Below are 19,932 nucleotides of genomic sequence, written 5' to 3'. Positions count from 1 at the left end.
AGTTCCCGAAACTTGCGTGCAGGACTGGCGCAAACATGAGAAGCTTTCTACTACTGTGGCTGCTACGTATGGTGCGGCCGCACTGCCCCTATCTTGAAAGTGATCTGCGATGGAGACAAGAGTCTACGCATCTAGGCGCACCGCAGCTGTGAGAGTCCGCACAAAGGTCAATTCGCTCGCTCCTGCTACTGAAATTCCCCACTCCAGCGTTTTAATAAAAAGTTTCCATGGTCATTGCGTGAGATGTGTTCATGCTTGCTTGTGTGTGTGTGACAACATGCTTGTTAATTTAGCTAGTAAGCAAATGTGCAAAAGTTTATACGGCCGATAAAACTGCTATCCCTAGTTTTCATATAGCAGTCTACTAATTTGCTATCGTAATCTATGTTTCGCCTTTTGGGTGAAACTGCAACTTTTTTTATTTATCGCAACTTTAGTGTATTGGAAGTCAGTCTTTGTTTTTCCAAATGAGAGAAAGTTGTATTCCTGTATGAAAGAATCAAGTGCACGGTACTGTAAAAGCCTTTTCATTTTTTAGGTCACGGCAAATGGGTGCGTGTTACAATCAAGGGCGCGTTAGATTTGAGTAAATACAGTAATATGTCATAGCTCCTTGGGCCTGTCTTCCACATTGGAGTATTGGTTGCCACACCTTTGCGCTGTGCCAGGCAACAGCAGAAGCCACTCTTTGCTCTAGCCAACAAGAATGGGCTTTCCTCTCTCATTCTTGCAATAATTTGAGAAATTGGCGAGTCAACAAGACCACTTTTTTGGAAATGTTACAGGGCAATTAACATACATTGCAGAATGTCAAATGCAGGTTAGTTTTTTTTAGTTGGATAAAGCCGAGGAATAGCGCAAAGAGGTGCATTGCTTGACAGAACAGAAAGGTCAAGTAGTTTTTTTTTTTTTGTATTAACAGCTTCCACTGCCAAAGGGACCACAAAACGCTTTGTTCTCTACTGGACCACTGTGTGCATACACCAAGAAATACTTTCCTGCTGTTAGCTTTCCTGCTGTTAGCTGTTAGCTTCTTTCATTATTTGAGTGAGTCTTCTGGCACCTTGCTGTAAGCTATTTTTGTCACAGATAGGATGGGATGAATGATGCGCAGGTATTTAGGTTTATGTAGCTTCCCCAGACTGGCATTGAGATACAAGATGGAAACAGGTGTAACCATAATTCATGCTTAAAAGTAGAGTTCTTTGTTTGGAGTTGGAAAGATATGGCTTTAGAGTCAGAGGCCTAACATTAAGAAAGCTGCTACATATGAACCTGACATTTTACCTGACATATTTTTCTTGCTTTTCTCCATTCCTTAAACTGCAGTTGTTGCGTGGAATATTGATTCAGTTTCATAGACGGGCTTGTCTTTTGTGTCCAGGCTACACAGCAGAGCAGTTCAACTGGGCCAACTATCTCCGAGCGTCGCGGTCCCAGGCCGCACCGAGGCAACTATTTGCAAACCGTATCGCCACTCAGCCTGGTGCTCCATTAAAAGGGGGAATGAAACTGGAGGCAGCTGATCCGAGTACTGGAGTGGCCTGTGTGGCGACTCTCACTGACATCACCGATACTGGCCGATTTCTCGTTACACCTGATGGACGGGACAAAAGTGGCTCCTTCTGGGCCGATGCTGGCTCTCCCCTGCTTCGGCCGCCAAACTGGAGCCGTGAGCATGGAGAGACGCTGATGACACCTACTACAGGTGACTGTGTCTGGCTTAATAACTAGCTGACACTGTGAGAGACTGAAAAGCAAATTGACGCATGTTCATAGTCAAAGTTGTTGTGCAACACGTGTGCAGGTGCATTAGCGCAAGCTCTTGGGCCAGTTGGTGCATGATGAACTTGAAAAAGGGGGTACCATAAGAATGCACATTGCCACACATAACGTCCCACGCATGCGCATCTTCAACTCCTCCCAAGACGTGTGCATCAATGTCCGTTTTTTATCACATTTTACCTACCCGATAGGTAAGCATGTTCCTTGTTGGTTAAACACAAAGACGTATCACTGACGCAATTTTCTTTATTAGTTCCAATGTGAAAGGCTTCTTAGATGTCCTGCTCGTATGTCATCTTTCCCCTCTAAAATGGTCACACGACCAAACATTGGCACACCAGCATCCGTCCGTATCTAATGCCTTTTCCTTGTTTATGCGCCCTTTGTGTTTCGCTGGTACCCTTTTTTTCAAGTTCACATGTGCAGGCATTGCCTGGTGTACACAGTTAAACCTTGATGTATTGAATTTCAATATAATGGAATTTTTCTATATGTAACAATCTATTTAGTGTTTTACAACTTACTGGCCATAATAGAAAATGGTGTATTCTTAACGTCAGTATAATTAAGTGTGCTTTTCACACGATTTCAGTAAAATGAAATTTCACTGCCGCCACGAAGGAATACCAAGGCAACAAATGGAATCAGTCATGGACGCAGATAGAATTAGATGTGGCAGCTTGCATATGCACTTCTCAAATCGCGATCCACGTGACAGAGAGCAGTCATTGAAGCATAGCAGCTAGGCCCTTTTGCTTTCATGTTCCATATAATATCTGAGTGTAATAAAATCCTATCGTGCACCATGTGCTGTGGGTGCAAGGAAAATGACGTGAGGGTGAGCCGAAAAAGATGGTGCCTTTATGTGCACCATCTTCGCGTGAAAGCAAGGGAGTGTGGCAGGGGGTAGTAAGGGGCAGGTGAGCGCACACGTCTTTGTCTAACCCGATTGCGCCTGCACATGGCTGTCAGTGCGATTGAATGCATACGCAGATCGTGCACCCCATTTTTGAGGTAATCTGTGGTGGATGCGAAGTTTGGGTGAGCCGAGATGGCCGTGGCCTAATGTGTGCTGTCTACATGCACATTTAGTGCTGGAAGACGCAGAATCTCGTGTTTTGGACATGCATTAAAGCAAGAGGCCGACAAAACACTCGCTCCCCTCTACCTGCGCTCTTCATGGTAGTGTTGTCTCAGTGCAGGCAAAACTATCAGCTGTGGTAGTGGAGGGGACACGAGAGCATCGCAGGCTTTGGTTCGTATGGCCGATGTGAAGATGTCGTCCACACGGCATGAAGCTGTATCTTTGGTCTCCGATTTGACTTCAATAAAATGAAATTATTTTTCTAACTGAAATTTGTTTTTTCTGATTGCCCATTGATTCAGAAAATCTAGCAGCCCCTTCAATTTTAGAAAAATCGATTGGTGACTGTAGTTATTTGCATAAAAAGTTGAATTTAAATACTGTGAAGTAAAGTGTTGATTTTGCCGACTTCGTTATATAGAGGTTTAACTGTACTTACAATATTTGGCAAGTCACACAATTTGGCACGCCACTTAAAAGGTATCCCTTTTCTTAACATTCATGACAGATTACAGGATGCAATTAGGGCAATGACAACCTGCTTACAGTGCTTGTTTGGGTGGTTCATATCATTGCATCCTGAAGCAGAGCAACAAAAGTGAAGGTTGTTCAAGCTCTAGCAAAAAAAGTCCACGTTATGAAAGGGAAGAGCCCAACTGTTTTTATGAGACTCTGGTTGCTAAACCCACATGCCTCACATAAAAATGTTCAGTGAGCCTTAATGTTTAAAGGGAACGCTCCTTGCTTTGTATTAGGATGTCAGGTTCGAATCCACAGATCACAAGTAATCATTCCTTAAAAACAATTTCATTTTTCCCTCTGACATTGCTCATGACTGTACAGTTTGTCCAGAAAAGTGGTGCTGCCATAGCAGACAGTTGTTTAACAGTCATTTATGTGTGACTGGGCAGGAAGAGAGACAGAGAGAGAGCAGGGGCAGAATTTGATTAATTCAGGTGCCTCTGCTATTACAGTTGAACCTAACAATAACAAAATCGGTGGAAAATGCTAAAAAATGCACTTTCGCGAGAATTTTGTTGTTGCGAAATGAGACAGCACACATAGGTAATGCATCGCAGAACAAAAATTTACCGTCAACATTCCATTAGCCTACTTGGCAAGCTTTCAAGGATATGAACCGAATTTCCGACAGTACTAAGTGCACCACATATGTCAATCAGCAGTGGCAGCACTGCCGTGGAGCAGTATCTTCGCTCAATTGCTTTTGGAGATACAATCACAAAGATACAATCACTTTTGCGAGATGTTGCATAACTTGGCACCAGACGCAGAGCAACAGCGCTCCACGCATGCAGCAGCATTTCTCCAGCACATGCTGTCACCCGGAGGTGCAGATACGTCCAGTGCCGAGCGCGAAAGTGATCTTTTCTCGTATGCCTGAAGGCAGTCAATTGAGATTACGGCCCCCTCGCACAAATCTACATCCACCACCGAATCCGCACGCGATGCCTGTCAGGTGGCACCAAAACCAGTGTTCTTGAAGCAAGGAATGTGTATTCCTAGATGATCGCTTAATCACAGCTCAATGCATGGCACTCCACGCTGCGACTGCCATCTCAAGCGCCATAAATAAATTCCGTGTCGGTAGGACGTAGATTTCTTTGTTGTTGGTGTATTTTTATCACCAAGGCGCACATTATGCTCTGCACTAGGTGTGCAAGAACCATTGTCACATGTCAGTAGCAACATGCTGCCGCTTTAAACTGGCGATCAACTAACAAGATTGTGCCCATGACATGTTCGGTGTGATCGCTTCTGGCACTTGGTTGTTGTTGTAAACAAAAAATGGTGGCACCCACGCAAGTGTAATGTGGTGCTATTTTACGCAATTTTAGTGCAAAGCAATTACATTTGAGCACATTTTGGAGCCTGCTAGCCTTGTGTGAGTAAGTAATATACAGTGTTACATTCCAGCAAATTTCATTGATGCGGCATTATAGCACAGCGACATTTTGTTGTTGAGAGGTACAAAATGCATTGAATCCTATGGGCGTTCGCCGGGGATGCAAAAATATTTCGTTGCCGCATGAATTTCATAGTGGCGGGATTTTGTTATTGCGGGTTTTGACTGTAGTACTGCACCATTTCGAAGTCTGTGTGGAAGGTAACATATTATGCTTAAATCTAATGCACACCCTTTTTTCTGGGAAAATGGGTCCGAAAATTACCTGCGTAAGACAATCGAAAACGAAACCAAAACCGTGTTCACAGTGTTGTCAGACACAGCATCATCGCCATCACAAGGTTGGCGACAGAGCACGTTTTTGTGAAGGTTCGTCTGTTAGCTGGAGCAGTGTACTGGGTCTATCACATTCGGAGATATGCCTACACGAGATTTCACACAGCTCGGCACCAAATGCATTGACGTATACTGCTGCCAGCGTTTCTGCTGCTGTGCCAAGCTCGCTATCTGCTCGTCTTGTTTTTTTTTTCTGATTGCGAATGTGGGGGACATGCTATATATATTTTTTTATAAATTGGATGCATAATACATTCAGGTGCACTCTTATTTTTTTACTTTAAACATTCAAAAATTGGTGCACATTAGTTTCAGGGGCATGTTAGAATCAGGTAAATACGGTAGTCTCAAAACCAACAACAGAGAGGAAGATCTTTTGAATAAACATGATTTCTTGCTGTAACACAGCCAGACTCTTTATTTCGGGTGCTTGCAACTTGCCTGCCTTTAACTTGGCCTTTTTTAAATTATTTATTTTATATATATTTTTTTTAAGGGGGGTGTATCATAAGGATCACCAAAATTTTTGGGAGTGTTCTTACAACTCAACATCACCGTGACTGTTGCTCTTGTTTTGAAACCTTCTAAAATGTGCGTCGCTTAGCTAGCCTACAGAAATATATAAGTACAGTTAGTGAACCTTGTTTGACTCCTACTGTTCTTACATGTGTAGAATTTCTGCAGTGAGAAGCACTGAAGTACAGCAAGAAAGGTAAAAAAGAGGAGGACAGAAGATCCTTCTTCCTTCGTCCTTTTTTGACCTTTCTTTCCACACTTCAGTGGTTTGCACTGCAGAAATTTTACACCATGGACTTAAACCAACCCACCCACATCACTATTCTTATACATGTGTAGGCTGGAAGGGCCCGTTTTCATGGGAGCGCTACCTCTCGGATCACCGGGCTCAAGGTGTCCCAGCACGAGCCTTGCGGCCACGGGCTGGGCCCCAGGGTTTCCAAGTGGGACACCGGTTTGAAGCGGTGGACCCACGCGACAGGCAGTTTGTGCGCGTCGCAAGTGTGGCTGCGTTGCGGCCGCGAGGACTGCTGGTACATCTGGACGGCTGGCCACCCGAGCGGGATTTTTTCCTGGATGTCGACAGCCCCGATATGCACCCAGCGGGCTGGTGTACTCGAACAGGTCACCCACTCGAGCCACCAGGTGCCTTAGCTCCGCTTCCTCCGGGAGCTCCGCCCTTCAGCCCAGAGTGTCCCACACCTGGCTGCCATGGCTTCGGACATGTGAAAGGATTTGCCAGCCATCACAGGCAAGACACGTTTTAACAAACCTCTAATCTCTGAGATTATAGGTGCTGTTTTGAGATTTCAATAGCCTGAACTCGGTGGAGTGTTTTTCAGTCATCATGCCATGATCACTATGATCACATTTGGTAGAAACACACTTTCTGAATTACTGTCACTGTGTACTGAATGAAGGTGATCAATTATCGATCATGATATTAGCAATTAAAGAGCCGGCTCATTTGTGCCCTGATAGCAAGTAAATAACAGTGGCAACAGGTTGATAAATTGTTGCCATAAGTAAAAAATTCCTAGAAGTATTTGTAGGATCCTCGTAACTTTTTTCTATCCGAGTCCGGACAGATAATGTGCCTCAGGAGCTGCTACTTGCTCTAGCACCTGCGTTTCTAAACTTACAAGCCAGAAAGGATCTGACCTGTGTTGTGTGTCACCAATCTTGGAGGTGTGCGGATGTTCCAAGAGATGGGGTTGGGAGACGCAGAGCAGCACCTCCAACAGATTTTAATTACATTCTACCCCAAACTCAACATAAAACTCACTCAAACTAAAACACAATGAAAAACTAATTGCCATTTTTCGGGTCTCGCTGATTCAATGGGCGCCACACAGAAGGCCTGCCAAACGCACCCCATCCCATTCTTATTCTTAAGCAGAAGAATAATAATGGGCTGGGGTGCGTTTGGCAGACATTCTCAGATCATGAACAGCAGGTTGCCATTATCCCTCAAGAGAAAACTGTATAACAGCTGTGTCTTACCAGTACTCACGTACGGGGCAGAAACCTGAAGCCTTACGAAAAGGGTTCTGCTTAAATTGAGGATGACGCAGCGAGCTATGGAAAGAAGAATGATGGGTGTAACGTTAAGGGATTGGGTAAGGGAACAAACGCGAGTTAATGACATCCTAGTTGAAATCGAGAAAAAGAAATGGGCATGGGCAGGACATGTAATGAGGAGGGAAGATAACCAATGGTCATTAAGGGTTATGGACTGGATTCCAAGGGAAGGGAAGCGTAGCAGGGGGTGGCAAAAAGTTAGGTTGGCGGATGAGATTAAGAAGTTTGCAGGGACAACATGAAATGGAACGTTGTCATCAAGTTAGCTTTAACAACAAGGGAGTATTTTAGTGAAGGCGCTTCGTCTTCGATGCTGCGGAAAAACAGAAGATGCTCATCACCCTCAATGCAGTGCCAAAAAGTTGGCTTTCTGCGCCTGAAGTGGGAAGCAAAGTCTCCAGTGCACAGTATTGTGTCTGTATTTTGTTCACAGCGAGATGATTCTGCAGATTCTGCAAGAGCTGCCAGGATTGCTGCCACTTCCAGCCATTTTCGTTTGGAGATGGGGCTTTTTCTCGTGCGCTCTTTTGAAAAATAAGCTGGACAGTCCGGAAATTTTGACGGAACAACACTGGGATGAATGCACGGACTGGGCAAAGGTGTGGTCACTGTGTATCCTGTTTCTTCGTCAATGTAAGAAGTCTCTTGAATGATGTCTTTGAGTGCGAAATGCAGCTCACAAACCCACGAAAATGAAATCGAATGCCCGCTTAATCGCAACCCTTTTGCAAGACGACCAATAATATGCTAAGTACATGCTACATAGACTTCCAATATCATTCGCTATTTGAAGCTGAAACATTGCATACCAATAAGGCGAAAGCATTATGTACCATGAGGCAGAAAACCTGCTGTGATGAAGCGATGGTACCAAATATTGCCGACAGCGCAAAAAGTAAAAAGACGTCAGAAAAATGCTTAGATTAATGTCCAGTTGAACGCCGCCGAGTGGTCATTCAAGTTACGAATTTTCCGTGGGAAAGCGAGTGTGTTGAGACGCTTGGGGTGTTTTGATTTGCTGTTACCAAGGCACAGTTAGAAAACAGGCAAGAGCATGCGTGGACAAGGAATGTGTGGAAAGAAACATTTCACAAATGGGACTATAACGCTTTTTCATTCCCACACATAAGCAGTTTTATGTGTCTCAGCTGAATTTTAATTACGCTGGGAAGCATGAAAAAAATTCTGCTGGATAACTCACCCTGGCATACTGTGAAAGAGTGAAGTCGTCCCTAGGAACTGTACGCACCCTTTCTCTGTGCAGCTCGTCTTGAGGAAATCTGAAGACACGCACCTGGCACTTTGAACCGTAATTACCATGGCACTCATGGACGCAGCACTTATTCGGCATGACGAATTCAGTGCCTTACGATTGCTAGAGCATGTATGATGTCTTCACAATTTCTCGAAAACGGCACACTGAGGGAACCGACATACCATGTGTAGCGGCAAGAAACAAGCTGACTAACTCGGTGTGCTGCCGCACTACTTGTCCTCCGTTGTAAAATATAGTGAGCTTTGACTATGTTTTCCCACTAGATGCTTCTATACTATTCAGATATTACTGTCATATAATTAATGCAGCTTTATTTGGACAGCCGTTTTTCTTTATTCAGAGAAAGGCAGCAAATTTCTATATGATGACTGGTGACATGTCTCAAGTTGTATCCAACCGCATTTGAGTGGTTTCCCGACGCATCTCTTTCAAGCGCGTCGCTGCTGCTGCTGCCAGTTAGTGACATCAGGTCTCTGAAAGCGGATAGCCCTCTAGCCTCTAGAGTCTAGAAGGTGTTACTCCGCTCCACTCCACTCTCCTCGGCCTTTCTTTCAGCTCCCTCGCCTTTGCCTGTCTCTGTGGGCGTGCTACGGCGCTGGCTTGAAGTCCAGAACCGGGAAGCAGGCCTCTCCACACTAGTCTCCATGCTTCCTTGCTTGATTGTTGCACGTGCATGTCTGCTCCATCAATTGTGACCCTTTGTTCTCCCTGTCGATGTGTGTGGTGTCAGCGTTTCGTTCTAGTCGTGTGCGAGTTGTATTCAGGATGGGAGAGAGGAAGCCTGTCGTGCCTGCAGGAGCCATAAAACGAAAAGCGCTGTACATGGAAACGAAGTGGGCAGCTTTGACGGAACTGTCTCAAGGTGCTTAAAACTGTGAGTTGGTGAAGAAGTACTACTTGTCGAAATCAACCATCTGGATGATGCTAAAGGACAAGGAAAAGATCGCCTGCTCCGACGCTTACTTGATGAACAGAAAGCACCTGCAGAAGGCCACCTATGCGGACGCAGAGGACGCATTGCTCAAGTGGTTCATCGACGCATGGGCTCGCAACATTCCAATAAGTGGGCTAATGATGCTAGGCAAAGCCATAAACTTCGCATTCCTGCTAAATTTTCCTGACTTCTGCCCAGGCACTGACTGGCTACATCGATTCAAAGTGCAGCATGGGATTGTTTTTAAATTGATTGTGGGCAAGGTTGCTTCGGCAAATGAGCAAGACGTTGCCACGTGACTTGTAACAAACCGAGCCATTATTGTAAGCTACGTGAGCAAAATGTGTATAACGTACATGAAACTGTGTTATTTTATCAGATGCTGCCGGACAAAATGCACGCCATGAAAGGCGACTCATGCACTAGCGGCAAACACAGTAAAGTGTGTGTTACAGCACTTCTGTGCACTAATATGGATGGCAGCGACCATCGCGTCCCCTTCGTAATCGGATAATCGAAGAAGCCGCATTGCTTTTGGGGCTATGTGATCGTGCGCTAAAGGCACAATGCTAAGGCGTGGATGACGCATGATTTATTCGTAGAGTGTATCGGTGAGTTTGACCACGACATGCAGAGGCAAGGCAGCTACAAGCTACTCGTGCTCAACTTGTCAATGATGCATCCAAAGCACAAAAAAAAAAAAGGGTTTTTACGTGCCAAAACCACTTTCTGATTATGAGGCACGCCGTAGTGGAGGACTCCAGAAATTTCGGCCACCTGGTGTTCTTTAACGTGCACCTAAATCTAAGTACACGGGTGTTTTCGCATTTCGCCCCCATCGAAATGTGGCCGCCGTGGCCGGGATTCTATCCCGCGATCTCGTGCTCAGCAGCCCAACACCATAGCCACTGAGCAACCACGGCGAGTTCAGCACACCACAGGCTAGCTTCTCTGACAGCAGTGACTCTACTTTTCCTGCCACCCAGTACCACTTCTAAAGTGTTGTCACTTGATTCAGGCATAATACGTGCCTTTAGGACATCATATAGTCGATGCATTGTGGAGCGCTTGTGCATCACTGTTTACCGCCTCACCGCCAATCTACTGCTTCGAGTTTCACTGGATTCAGCCATTTAGATGGTGAAGGCGGCCTGGATGGAGGTCACCCCTGTACTTAGATTTAGGTGCACGTTAAAGAACCCCTGGTGGTCCAAACTATTCTGGAGGTCATTACTACAGCATGTTCCATGGTCAAATTGTGGTTTTGGCATGTGAAACCCTATAATCTGATTTTTTTTTCTGGATGGAGATGATGGCCGCTTGCATGCGAAACTGTTTCTGCAAGTCTGGCTTCGTTGAAATAGTACCCGATGCCAAGCCTGATGCATCCAAAGAGGATCAGTCTGGCGGCGATTTGTGGCAGCATATCATCGACTTTGACATGCAGGGCCATGACGTTGGCTGGGATCATTTTATTTCTGTTGATGAAGACGTTGACGTTGCGGAATCATGCATGGATGAAGGTATTGTTTGTGAAGTGCGGGCCGAGAGTGGCACAGAGGAATCGAATGGCGATGAAACTTCGGAGCCAGCACCCACAAGCGCACCTGTAGCAATGGGCTACGTAGAGGGATTCAGGCAACTTGTCTATGTCAAGGGTCTCGGCGAAGAGCACACTTCTGCTTTAAATAAATTGGAGACCGTGCTCATTGGATCTGCGCTACAGAAACAGATGAGCATCACAGACTTTTTTTTTTTTTCGAAGAAATTATTTGTGTTTTGATAGCAACGTTTTTTTTTTCTGTGGTCCACTTACTGTGAACGTCGGGATATAACTAATGGACACCGCGTGATGCTCAGGTTCGTCATAAGCAGGCTTGACTGTACCTGAACGCAGAAAGTGAAGTCATCATAGACTGGAATATCAGAGTAAAGGGGCACTAAAGAGGAGGATAAGTTGATCTGTATTCGTAAATTACCTTTCTGCACTACCAAAAAAAAAAGGCTGCTGTTGCCACTACAGGAGGCAAGGTAAGTCAGAAAAGACGGAAGAATGAAATACTAGTGTCAGTGCGACCTGCAAGTTCCCGCACCAGCTTGCCATGATGTCATGCATATTGACAGCTTCTCCTGATGCTTAGATAAATTTTTCACCGGTAAAGATAGACAGCACTGTATTCTAAGGGAGCCGAAGACTGACCTTAACAAATTTTGTAAACTATTGCTCTACCACAACTACCAAACAAGGGAAAATACTTTGCAATTCATGTAGCCACATCAATGAATCGGTGCGAAATTCAAGTATGCAAGTTTGACTTCCATTTTCTTTAACAATAATCAAACTTTTTATTGTGAAATTAATTAAAATATAGTTATGAAAGACTATTTTATTAGTCTGGATTGATTAGTGTTTCTCTTTAGTGTGCCTTTAACATGATGGAATTTTACATTGTGACTTTTTATGCAGCCACTTCATGACCCTGACAGCTGACACAGCATAACAGGACAGAAATACCTAACATAAGTGATTTCTGCAACAGTAGGAACAGCTTGTAGGTCTTCAGTAACCCATTGTTTATGGAACAGCATTATAGCTAGGTTTGCTATAATATGCACTTCTTGCAGTGCTTATGGATGCCCTTTCTCGGCTGCCAACCGGGAGTTGCCTGATCGGCTCAACATACCGTCTAGTGTACCTCAAGAGACCAAAGATGGCCTAAGGTAAGTCTGCATGGTGCTTTCAATCCCCTTAACCTCCCTGCCTTCCATTTGTCCTTTTCCTCGCTCTCTCTTTCAATCAAAGTCAGCCTTCAAAAACATTGTTGCCTGCAGTGTGGACGTGTCCTGTCCCATCTGTCTGGCCCGACAACATTGTTTTACTGGTGCATTTAAACATGATCTGTAGCACACACGTGCTCCTGTTTTACATCAACCAAACCCATCCTTTACCTGCAGTTTTCCTAGTTTCATTCAATCTAATTTCCTGTTTGTATTAGCTCTAGAATTGCCACAGTTATCCAAGTAGGAAGAAACGATCTAAGGAACCATGACTGATTTAATGAGCCATTCGCGATTTGGCCTTATTTCGGCATGTACTTAGACATGCATGGCTTAATCTTTGAGACAAGCATATGATTACTGGCAGGAGCAACCAGGTAATCGTTCAACTGCGCATCCAGCCTTTCAAGCAGGCCGGACGCCGTTCTTGCGATGCCAAGGCCACCTTCAGGCGCCCCAACACGCTTCGTTCTCGCAAAGGGTAGCATTTTGCACAGTCCGAGGCGACGGCGTTCGAGTTCACTACGGCGCCCTCCCCGCAGGGCCGGCTATCGCCACGCAACAAGAAGCACGCAACATTCTCGATAGACTGGTTGTGTCGACTCGATCGCGGCTTGCAGTTTCTCTTGAGCCCGCAGCACTGGTGGACCAACCGACACTTGCAACGTAGCCGAGACGGCAAAGCCGCCAGGTGACAGGTCACGCCCGCGCCTTCGGCGCTTTCATATTTGACTCGTCCGAGGACGATGCGGAACACACCTCGATATCGTGGAAAAAGCGTCGTCCGACAACCAGCCCCTAACGCATCAACCGGATGAGGCTGCAGACGTCAGCTGTGGGATCCACGGGAGCGATACCGGGGACACGCTTGACGGGCACGAAGCCTGCCGAATATAAAACACCCAGGTCGCTTTGGGGACGACTGCTCTCTGAGACCCCCATGATGTTATTCTCTTGATGTTATAGTATACCACAGGTTATCTGTTCCATGGACTCTGCCCAACGCCACTTTTTCTCCATCTCAACTTAGGTATCATCTACTCCCACTCGATCTGTCATTCACACTCCTGACCTTCTCTTTCTCAAGAACAAGAGGCAGAAATAAACATTTGCAAATGGAGTACCAGAAGACATGTCTGAGGTGCAATTCCTGTTATTTTCGTATTTATTACAGATAGGCAATCTCGTTGTAGCCATCAATGACTTTGTTATGTCGTAGTGTTTTTAACATAAGTTCATGATCTACTTAATTACAGTCAAAATTTTAAACGGCAACTACTTCTCATGACATCCATTCCTTGTGCTTTTGTCACGCCTTCAGTAGGTCCAACATGGGACATTTAATTGAATTTGTGTCTTGGTGCACAATGCGTAGGCGGTGCCCGACACCTGGCTGCAATGGTAGTGGACACCTCAAGGAGAAGTACACGGTGCACCACAATGCATCTGGTTGTCCCCTTGCAACAGCACATGTGGGTGACGACAGCAGCCAGGACAGCCCTTCAGCAGCACCAACACAACCACGAGGAAGAGGACGGCCACGCAAGTAAGTTTCACAAGCGTATAGAGCTGAGGTCTGTTAACAGCAACATGTGAACCCATGGCTTATATTGCCATCCACGCACTGTTTGCTGGTAACCAACAGTGCTATTGTTAGACACCAGGGTGTGCTACATTTGCCTCCTTTACTGGAGGACACAGGGCTGGTGTTTAACCTGTTCACCCATGAGCCAAAGTATACGGACCAGAGATTGCGTGATAAAGCTGGTTTTCTCCTCTGCTTGTGAATGCAACTTGATATTGAGGACTGCAGTGCAAACTTGGCATTGGAAACTTTCCAGCACACTCATCAATTTCAGTTTATGCATGTTAATTACGAAGAAATTTAGCTTTCTAGAATATGGGGGTAAATCTTGTGGGATAGTTTGTGCCAAATAGCTTACCAATCTTTTCATTGCCTTGAGAATGCTAAACTATGCTGTCAAACTTTTCACTTTGTAGGATACGGACGCCTGATGTTGTACCCAATGCAGGACGGCTCAAGAATCAAGGTGAGAAACTGCAGGGAGTGGGATACTCTGCAGATTAATATGCAGATTTCTGCAATATTTTTATGCATTGACTCAATTAACGAGTAATTGAATTGACAGCATGCAAATATAGTGAAAAAGACAGGCAGTGATACAGCGCTGAAGTTTGTGGGAGTCTTGTATCTCACCGGAGTACTGACCACCACGAGTTCATGCTTAGTGAGCCACAGGGCTGCATCAGCCGTCGTCTTACGTACTCCTGCGTACCGCTGTGCGTGCACTCAGGCCGCAAAAGTGGGGTGCACTGAGTGCTAAGCACGCAAGAGAACGCTGTGTTGTCCTAAGTTAGCAGAAACCGTTTATTTGTCTCCGGTGACACCCAACACTGCACAAATGCCTAGTCCTGGGTCAGCGTGGGAATCAACGGACTCCCGCGCCAAGGGCAAAAAATACAGACAGGGGTGCTGCTAGCACATCACTGAGAAGGAAAAGTCCTCGTGGCTATGCTCCTTGCTCTCACAATAACCAATGAGCCCACTCGTGAGTGCTCAGGCAATCTAGTTTGGCTTGGGCCTTCGATAAGTGCGGCTCGGTGCAGTACGACTAATTTACACAAGGTATGCGCTCGCTGTACATGCAAAGGCACCATAGGCGAGCTCAAATCTGAGACCCTAACAAAGAGGACAGGTGGACGAGAAGAAAACGCGTACGTACCCACTGCCATCACGGAGATGTCGCCCTCACGCTTGTTCTACCGACACTGCCGAACCGCCACTGGCATTGTGAGTGCCCCCATTGCAAACCACTGCGAGTGGAAAGGGAGAAGCATAGGGATGACAGAACAGGTAAATGCTCACACAAAGATGCTGGGGCATACCTCAATTCCTACAAGTTTTTAGAACTGACCAAGGTATCTAGTAGATAAAAGTTGCTTGTTGGGTGAGCTACTTGTGAGATTAGCACATGTTCTGCATGTTATTGCTTCCATTGTCTTTTCATTGTTTCCACCACATGTGCAGCACATTGTTCCTGTTCTAGTTAAGGTGATAAGTACATCAACTCATAAGCCAAACCCAGAAATTAATTAAATGATACTGTTATAACACAGAGAAAAATAAGTTTGTATTATGATGGCCACAGGGATTTTTGCAAGTGCATTAATATAACGATACAGATCAAGCCACCAGTTACTACTCCTGTTAAGATGACTGTAGCAAAAATCTGAAGATATTTAATAAAATATATATTTCACATAATAGAATGTTCTGTCATCCTGCTTGCAAATTCACACACTGAAGTGTGAATGCATAAATACTTAGTTTATACACATCTATTCACAGTGTAGAAGGCTATTCTCTTCTTTGAACAGGATGAGATGAGGCTGTAATTAAGGAATTGGGCATATACGTCCCAATTTTTCTGGGAGGCTCCCAAATTCTGACCAATACAATTGTACGGACGTGGCCATAAATCTCACGGAAAAGCTGCCCCAGCCCCACCACAAAGAAAGTTTTGAAAACCGTGTCATGCAGTACAACCACATCATAATTGTCATTATACGCTAGGTAGCTAGCCGAAGTCAGATTTAGTATAAGCCTACCTCAGTTCACTTCAGGTCAAGACAGAAGTGCGTGTGAGACAAAAGCCTAATATACGTTACATGATGGCCGTTTGCTTTAAGTTAGCATCACCGCCGTACAGATGTTTTATGCAGTGAAGCATATTAAAAGTAGAAAGAGGCGACTTTCATGGGACAGCATATGTTCCACAATTCCTTATGGCCATCTTCGGTCACAGTAAGAGTGCCAAGACATCTAATAAGTGTACTGGTAGCCATTCAGAGCTGTTTCTCACCTTGTGGCAATTTGAACCCTCCTTTCGCCCACCTTGCACACTCGGCCTCATATATAAGACCGTAAAGGAGGCTAGTGCACATTACTTAATTGTATGCATGCACACGCGCCGTCTGCTGCCAGAGTATGAGCACTGAGGAAAAAAAAAAAAAACAAATTTTTTGTTTTGTTGTGAAATAGTTGAAGACATGGAATGGTTGAAGTTGTCATATCTGACGTTCCTGTAGCGTGTCCTCACATGGAGTCCACATTGTGTAACTTGATGAAACGCAATGAAGGATTGAAAATTTTGATTCATTCTGCAGCTGTACCCTTTTCATAATTTCAAAGATGCATGAAATGTAGTGAAACTAAATTTTCAATGCACAGAATTAATAGGCACCTGAAGTGGTAAACCCATTGAGGGTAAATATGTTTTTTGCCAAACGCGACCCCCCAGGGTCAAAGTTTTTTATTGCAGATTCAAAATCTTCAGACTGACCTATTTCGAAAAATATTTACCTCATTTTTTTTTTAGAGAGTGAAAAAAAAAAAATTATTTTCCTTAGGTAAACGTATTGTTTATTTCTGAATACAGATGGGCTTCCATAAATAAGATTTAAAATGTAGATACGCTGAAATAGATATATTCTGATTCGGTACTTGGGTAGCAGTCCACATTGGAGGAATTGCCGCTTGACTCACTTGCAACACAGCAACCAGCACCTACGCCTACAGCGTAATTGAACCATGTATGCAAGCACACGCAAGAGAACTCGATGGTTGTGTGCCCGTCAGAAGAACCAAACGAGTCAGAAACTTGCAGTAATCCTTCATTCCATTGGCAACAAGGGGCAATCAGTTTTCGGAAGCTGAGTCTCATGAAATAAAACGTAGGCACAGCAGCATCATTTGTATACGATTGCACCGTTTGTATATACTAGCACCAACTTATGAACAGATGTAATCGCACTTCTGTGAGCAATAAACGAGTGAGCATCTAGCGGTGACTTTCTGAGAGATTAGAAACCAGATAGACATACGTTTTTATGAGTGCAACGAACAGAAACAGCCTGCAAAACGAAACCAAAATTACCTGCTGCACGCCCTTGCACGCGTGGATGCGAGAGTTGTCACTGAAATGCAAGCTTATAAAACCCATGGAATTAAAACCAAGAGACCACAGAAAAAAAAGATAATAATAATTCTGGTACCCACACAGGGTGGAAGCATTTGCTGGGCAATAAATAGTTGAAACATTGGCATGTTTTTCAAACATACAGACGGCACCATAAATATATGACATACCATTTAGGACTTGTTTGTGGCACCATATTTTATGGCATTGACTCTCAAAGGGTTAAGGGCAAACTGCAATTAAATTTTCAACTGGGTAAAAAGTCTAGTTTAAGATAATGTAGATATGGAGAAATGTCCATGCAGAATTTCAAGTTCGAAATACAGTCAAAGCTTAATATAATGAACCTTAATATAACAGCATTCTCCGTATAGCAAACTATTTAACTTGTTTTAATTTCTTGCCCAACGAAACACAATGTATTTTGAACCTCAATATAACGAATTATGTTTGTACATGACTTCAATATATTGAAATTTCGTTGTCACTGCGAAGGAATTCCGAGAAAATAAATAGAAACTTCTGCAGCTGCAGATGGTCAAATGGTTGAATTAAATGCAGCTGTTTATGGATGCATCCCTCAAATCGCACAACCAAGAGCGACTGCTGAAACCGAGAAGCGTCATGTTTTGTATAAAGTCCAAATGTGATTGTGCATTGTGTAGTGTTTATGGTGTGGCGAAATTACACCTTGAAAACATTCTTTTAACAGCACACACTTTGTCAATCAGTGGTGCCACTGTGGCAGCATGGATGCACCTTGCTGACCATGCAAGACGGTGTCACCTACATGCTGTACATGTGTCACTTGCCTGTAAAGGTAGCTTTTTTTTCTTTTTGCGTGTGTTTGTGTGTCTACACGAGATCACTTGTCTGATCCATTTGCAGAGTTGCCACAGACTGTGCATCAATCGGTCTTTGGAGCGACACGGTCAGAAGAGCGCCCTCTGGGTCTTGAGCAGCACTGGCCGCAGTTGGATCTGGTGCCGGGATCGTTGGTGTCAGACTGGTCCCTGAGCCAAGTGGCACACTTTGTCAGCTCCCTACCAGGGTGCCAAGGTCTTGCTGCCATTTTCAAAGAACAGGTTAGTGCCATTGAAATAAGAGGAGTGTAATTCAGTGCACAACCATGGGTAACTTGCAAGTGTGGATGTGTCTGTGCAGATGGTCCTTCAAAAGAGTGTCTCAAAAGCTGTGTGTGCACCAAGGGCATCAGAGGAGAAACCACAGAAATTATATCTCTTCTTTCCTTTGTACATCAAAGTAACTTCGTACACTGGAACACTGATATAGCAACCTTGCACATAATGAATTGTTAGATTTAACAAAGTAAATCTGCTCTTCCATTTTATTAGCATGCAACGAATACATTGAAAGCTCATTAATTCCCACCTCATTCATCTGACATTTTGGATAATTCAAACTGACTGGCACAGTCCGGCCAAGCTCCACAGGACTCCATATATATTAAATAGCTTTTTAATTTGCATGCAAATTCGGTCCACCACAGATTATTCAAACTGCGTGCCACTGTGGCTGACGGTCACTTTCCCAGCTAAGCGACAGGTGGTGCAATGTGTTCATCACTGTCGTCATCGATACATGCCCCCCAGCGATAGCTCCCTCAGATCTTGAAGGCTCTGCATTTGCAGACTGTACGCACAAGAAAAGACTAATCGAGCCAGAAACATGTCATGGCCACTATGTTCTTACGTTTATTTTTGCAAATGGTTGGTTGTACTAACATCAACAGTGGAACATATGGCTCATGTTGCATGTCCGCCTCGTTGGGCAAGCACAATAAGTTGCACTGTTTTTATAGTCTGCTGCGTCAGTGCGCCGTTGTGTGTGCTGTGGGATGTTTCTGTCGCAGCAACCAGACCTAAACTATGTGCATGCTGCAATGTCTTTGTCACGTGGCAAGTAACCAGGGACTAGTGGACCTAAGGAGAACGATCGCACTCCTGTTCAGTTACAGACATCGGATCTGTTAATGCGAGAGCACATGGCTGGAGATATCATTTGTGCCCTCTACTGGCACACGAGTTATCAGCGAGATTACGCACCATGTGCCTAATCATCTCGCTGAAAGCGCCAGTGAGCCAGTGGAAAGCACGCGTGGTATCTTTGGTCACATGCTCACACATTGTTGTCAACAACGTGTGACATGGAATTCGCAGACTACTTGTTGACATCTGCACCATAGTTTGCGGTGCCATCACAGACGATGACATCATCGCCCAAGTAGTCAGTGATGACTACACAGTAGAAGATGACGATGATTACACGGATGAGGATGAGCAAGCACTGGTGTGGCCTTTGTTATCGCAGGTGATGGCAGGACTAAATCACGCATGGCTGTTCCGTTTTGAACAGGATGAGGAAGATGCTTTGCGACAAACTTAAGCTCTTGAAGATAAGCTGAGGGATTGGTTTCAGTGTATAAAACAGTAGAATACGATCGTGGATTTCTTAGGTAAATGAAAGCTGATGCTTCTAGAATGGCTTCCACTCTTTTCATAATTTATCACTGTTTGTCACTTCTGTTAGTTTAATTTGAATTCAGTGCACGTCCTTGTAAAATTCGCATTAACAAGCTTTTACTGTATATATGCTTATAAGTTATAACGAATATTGGATATAGCAAAGGTATTTTTGCGTTGGGTGCAGCTTTGTTATAACAATGTTTGACTGTATATGCAATAGGACCCTACTACA

At 44.5% G+C, this 19,932-nt stretch overlaps 1 protein-coding gene across 5 annotated transcripts in view; it reads left to right on the top strand.

Moving 5' to 3' along the window:
- l(3)mbt (lethal (3) malignant brain tumor) overlaps nucleotides 1–19,932 on the top strand; it is a 57,128-nt gene that overhangs the window by 33,069 nt on the left and 4,127 nt on the right. For all 5 annotated transcript variants that reach the window (XM_055068514.1, XM_055068515.1, XM_055068511.1 and 2 more), the window contains 6 exons: nucleotides 1,385–1,708; nucleotides 5,985–6,396; nucleotides 12,062–12,157; nucleotides 13,590–13,760; nucleotides 14,216–14,265; nucleotides 18,103–18,299. In XM_055068514.1, coding sequence (XP_054924489.1) covers nucleotides 1,385–1,708; nucleotides 5,985–6,396; nucleotides 12,062–12,157; nucleotides 13,590–13,760; nucleotides 14,216–14,265; nucleotides 18,103–18,299 — 1,250 coding nt within the window. The remainder of the gene's footprint in view (nucleotides 1–1,384; nucleotides 1,709–5,984; nucleotides 6,397–12,061; nucleotides 12,158–13,589; nucleotides 13,761–14,215; nucleotides 14,266–18,102; nucleotides 18,300–19,932) is intronic.

This window comes from Dermacentor andersoni, chromosome 9 (assembly GCF_023375885.2).
Source record: "Dermacentor andersoni chromosome 9, qqDerAnde1_hic_scaffold, whole genome shotgun sequence".
Lineage (NCBI taxonomy): Eukaryota > Metazoa > Arthropoda > Arachnida > Ixodida > Ixodidae > Dermacentor > Dermacentor andersoni.
Note: the sequence above shows the minus strand (reverse complement) of the source record. Positions and strands in the feature narration are given on the sequence as shown.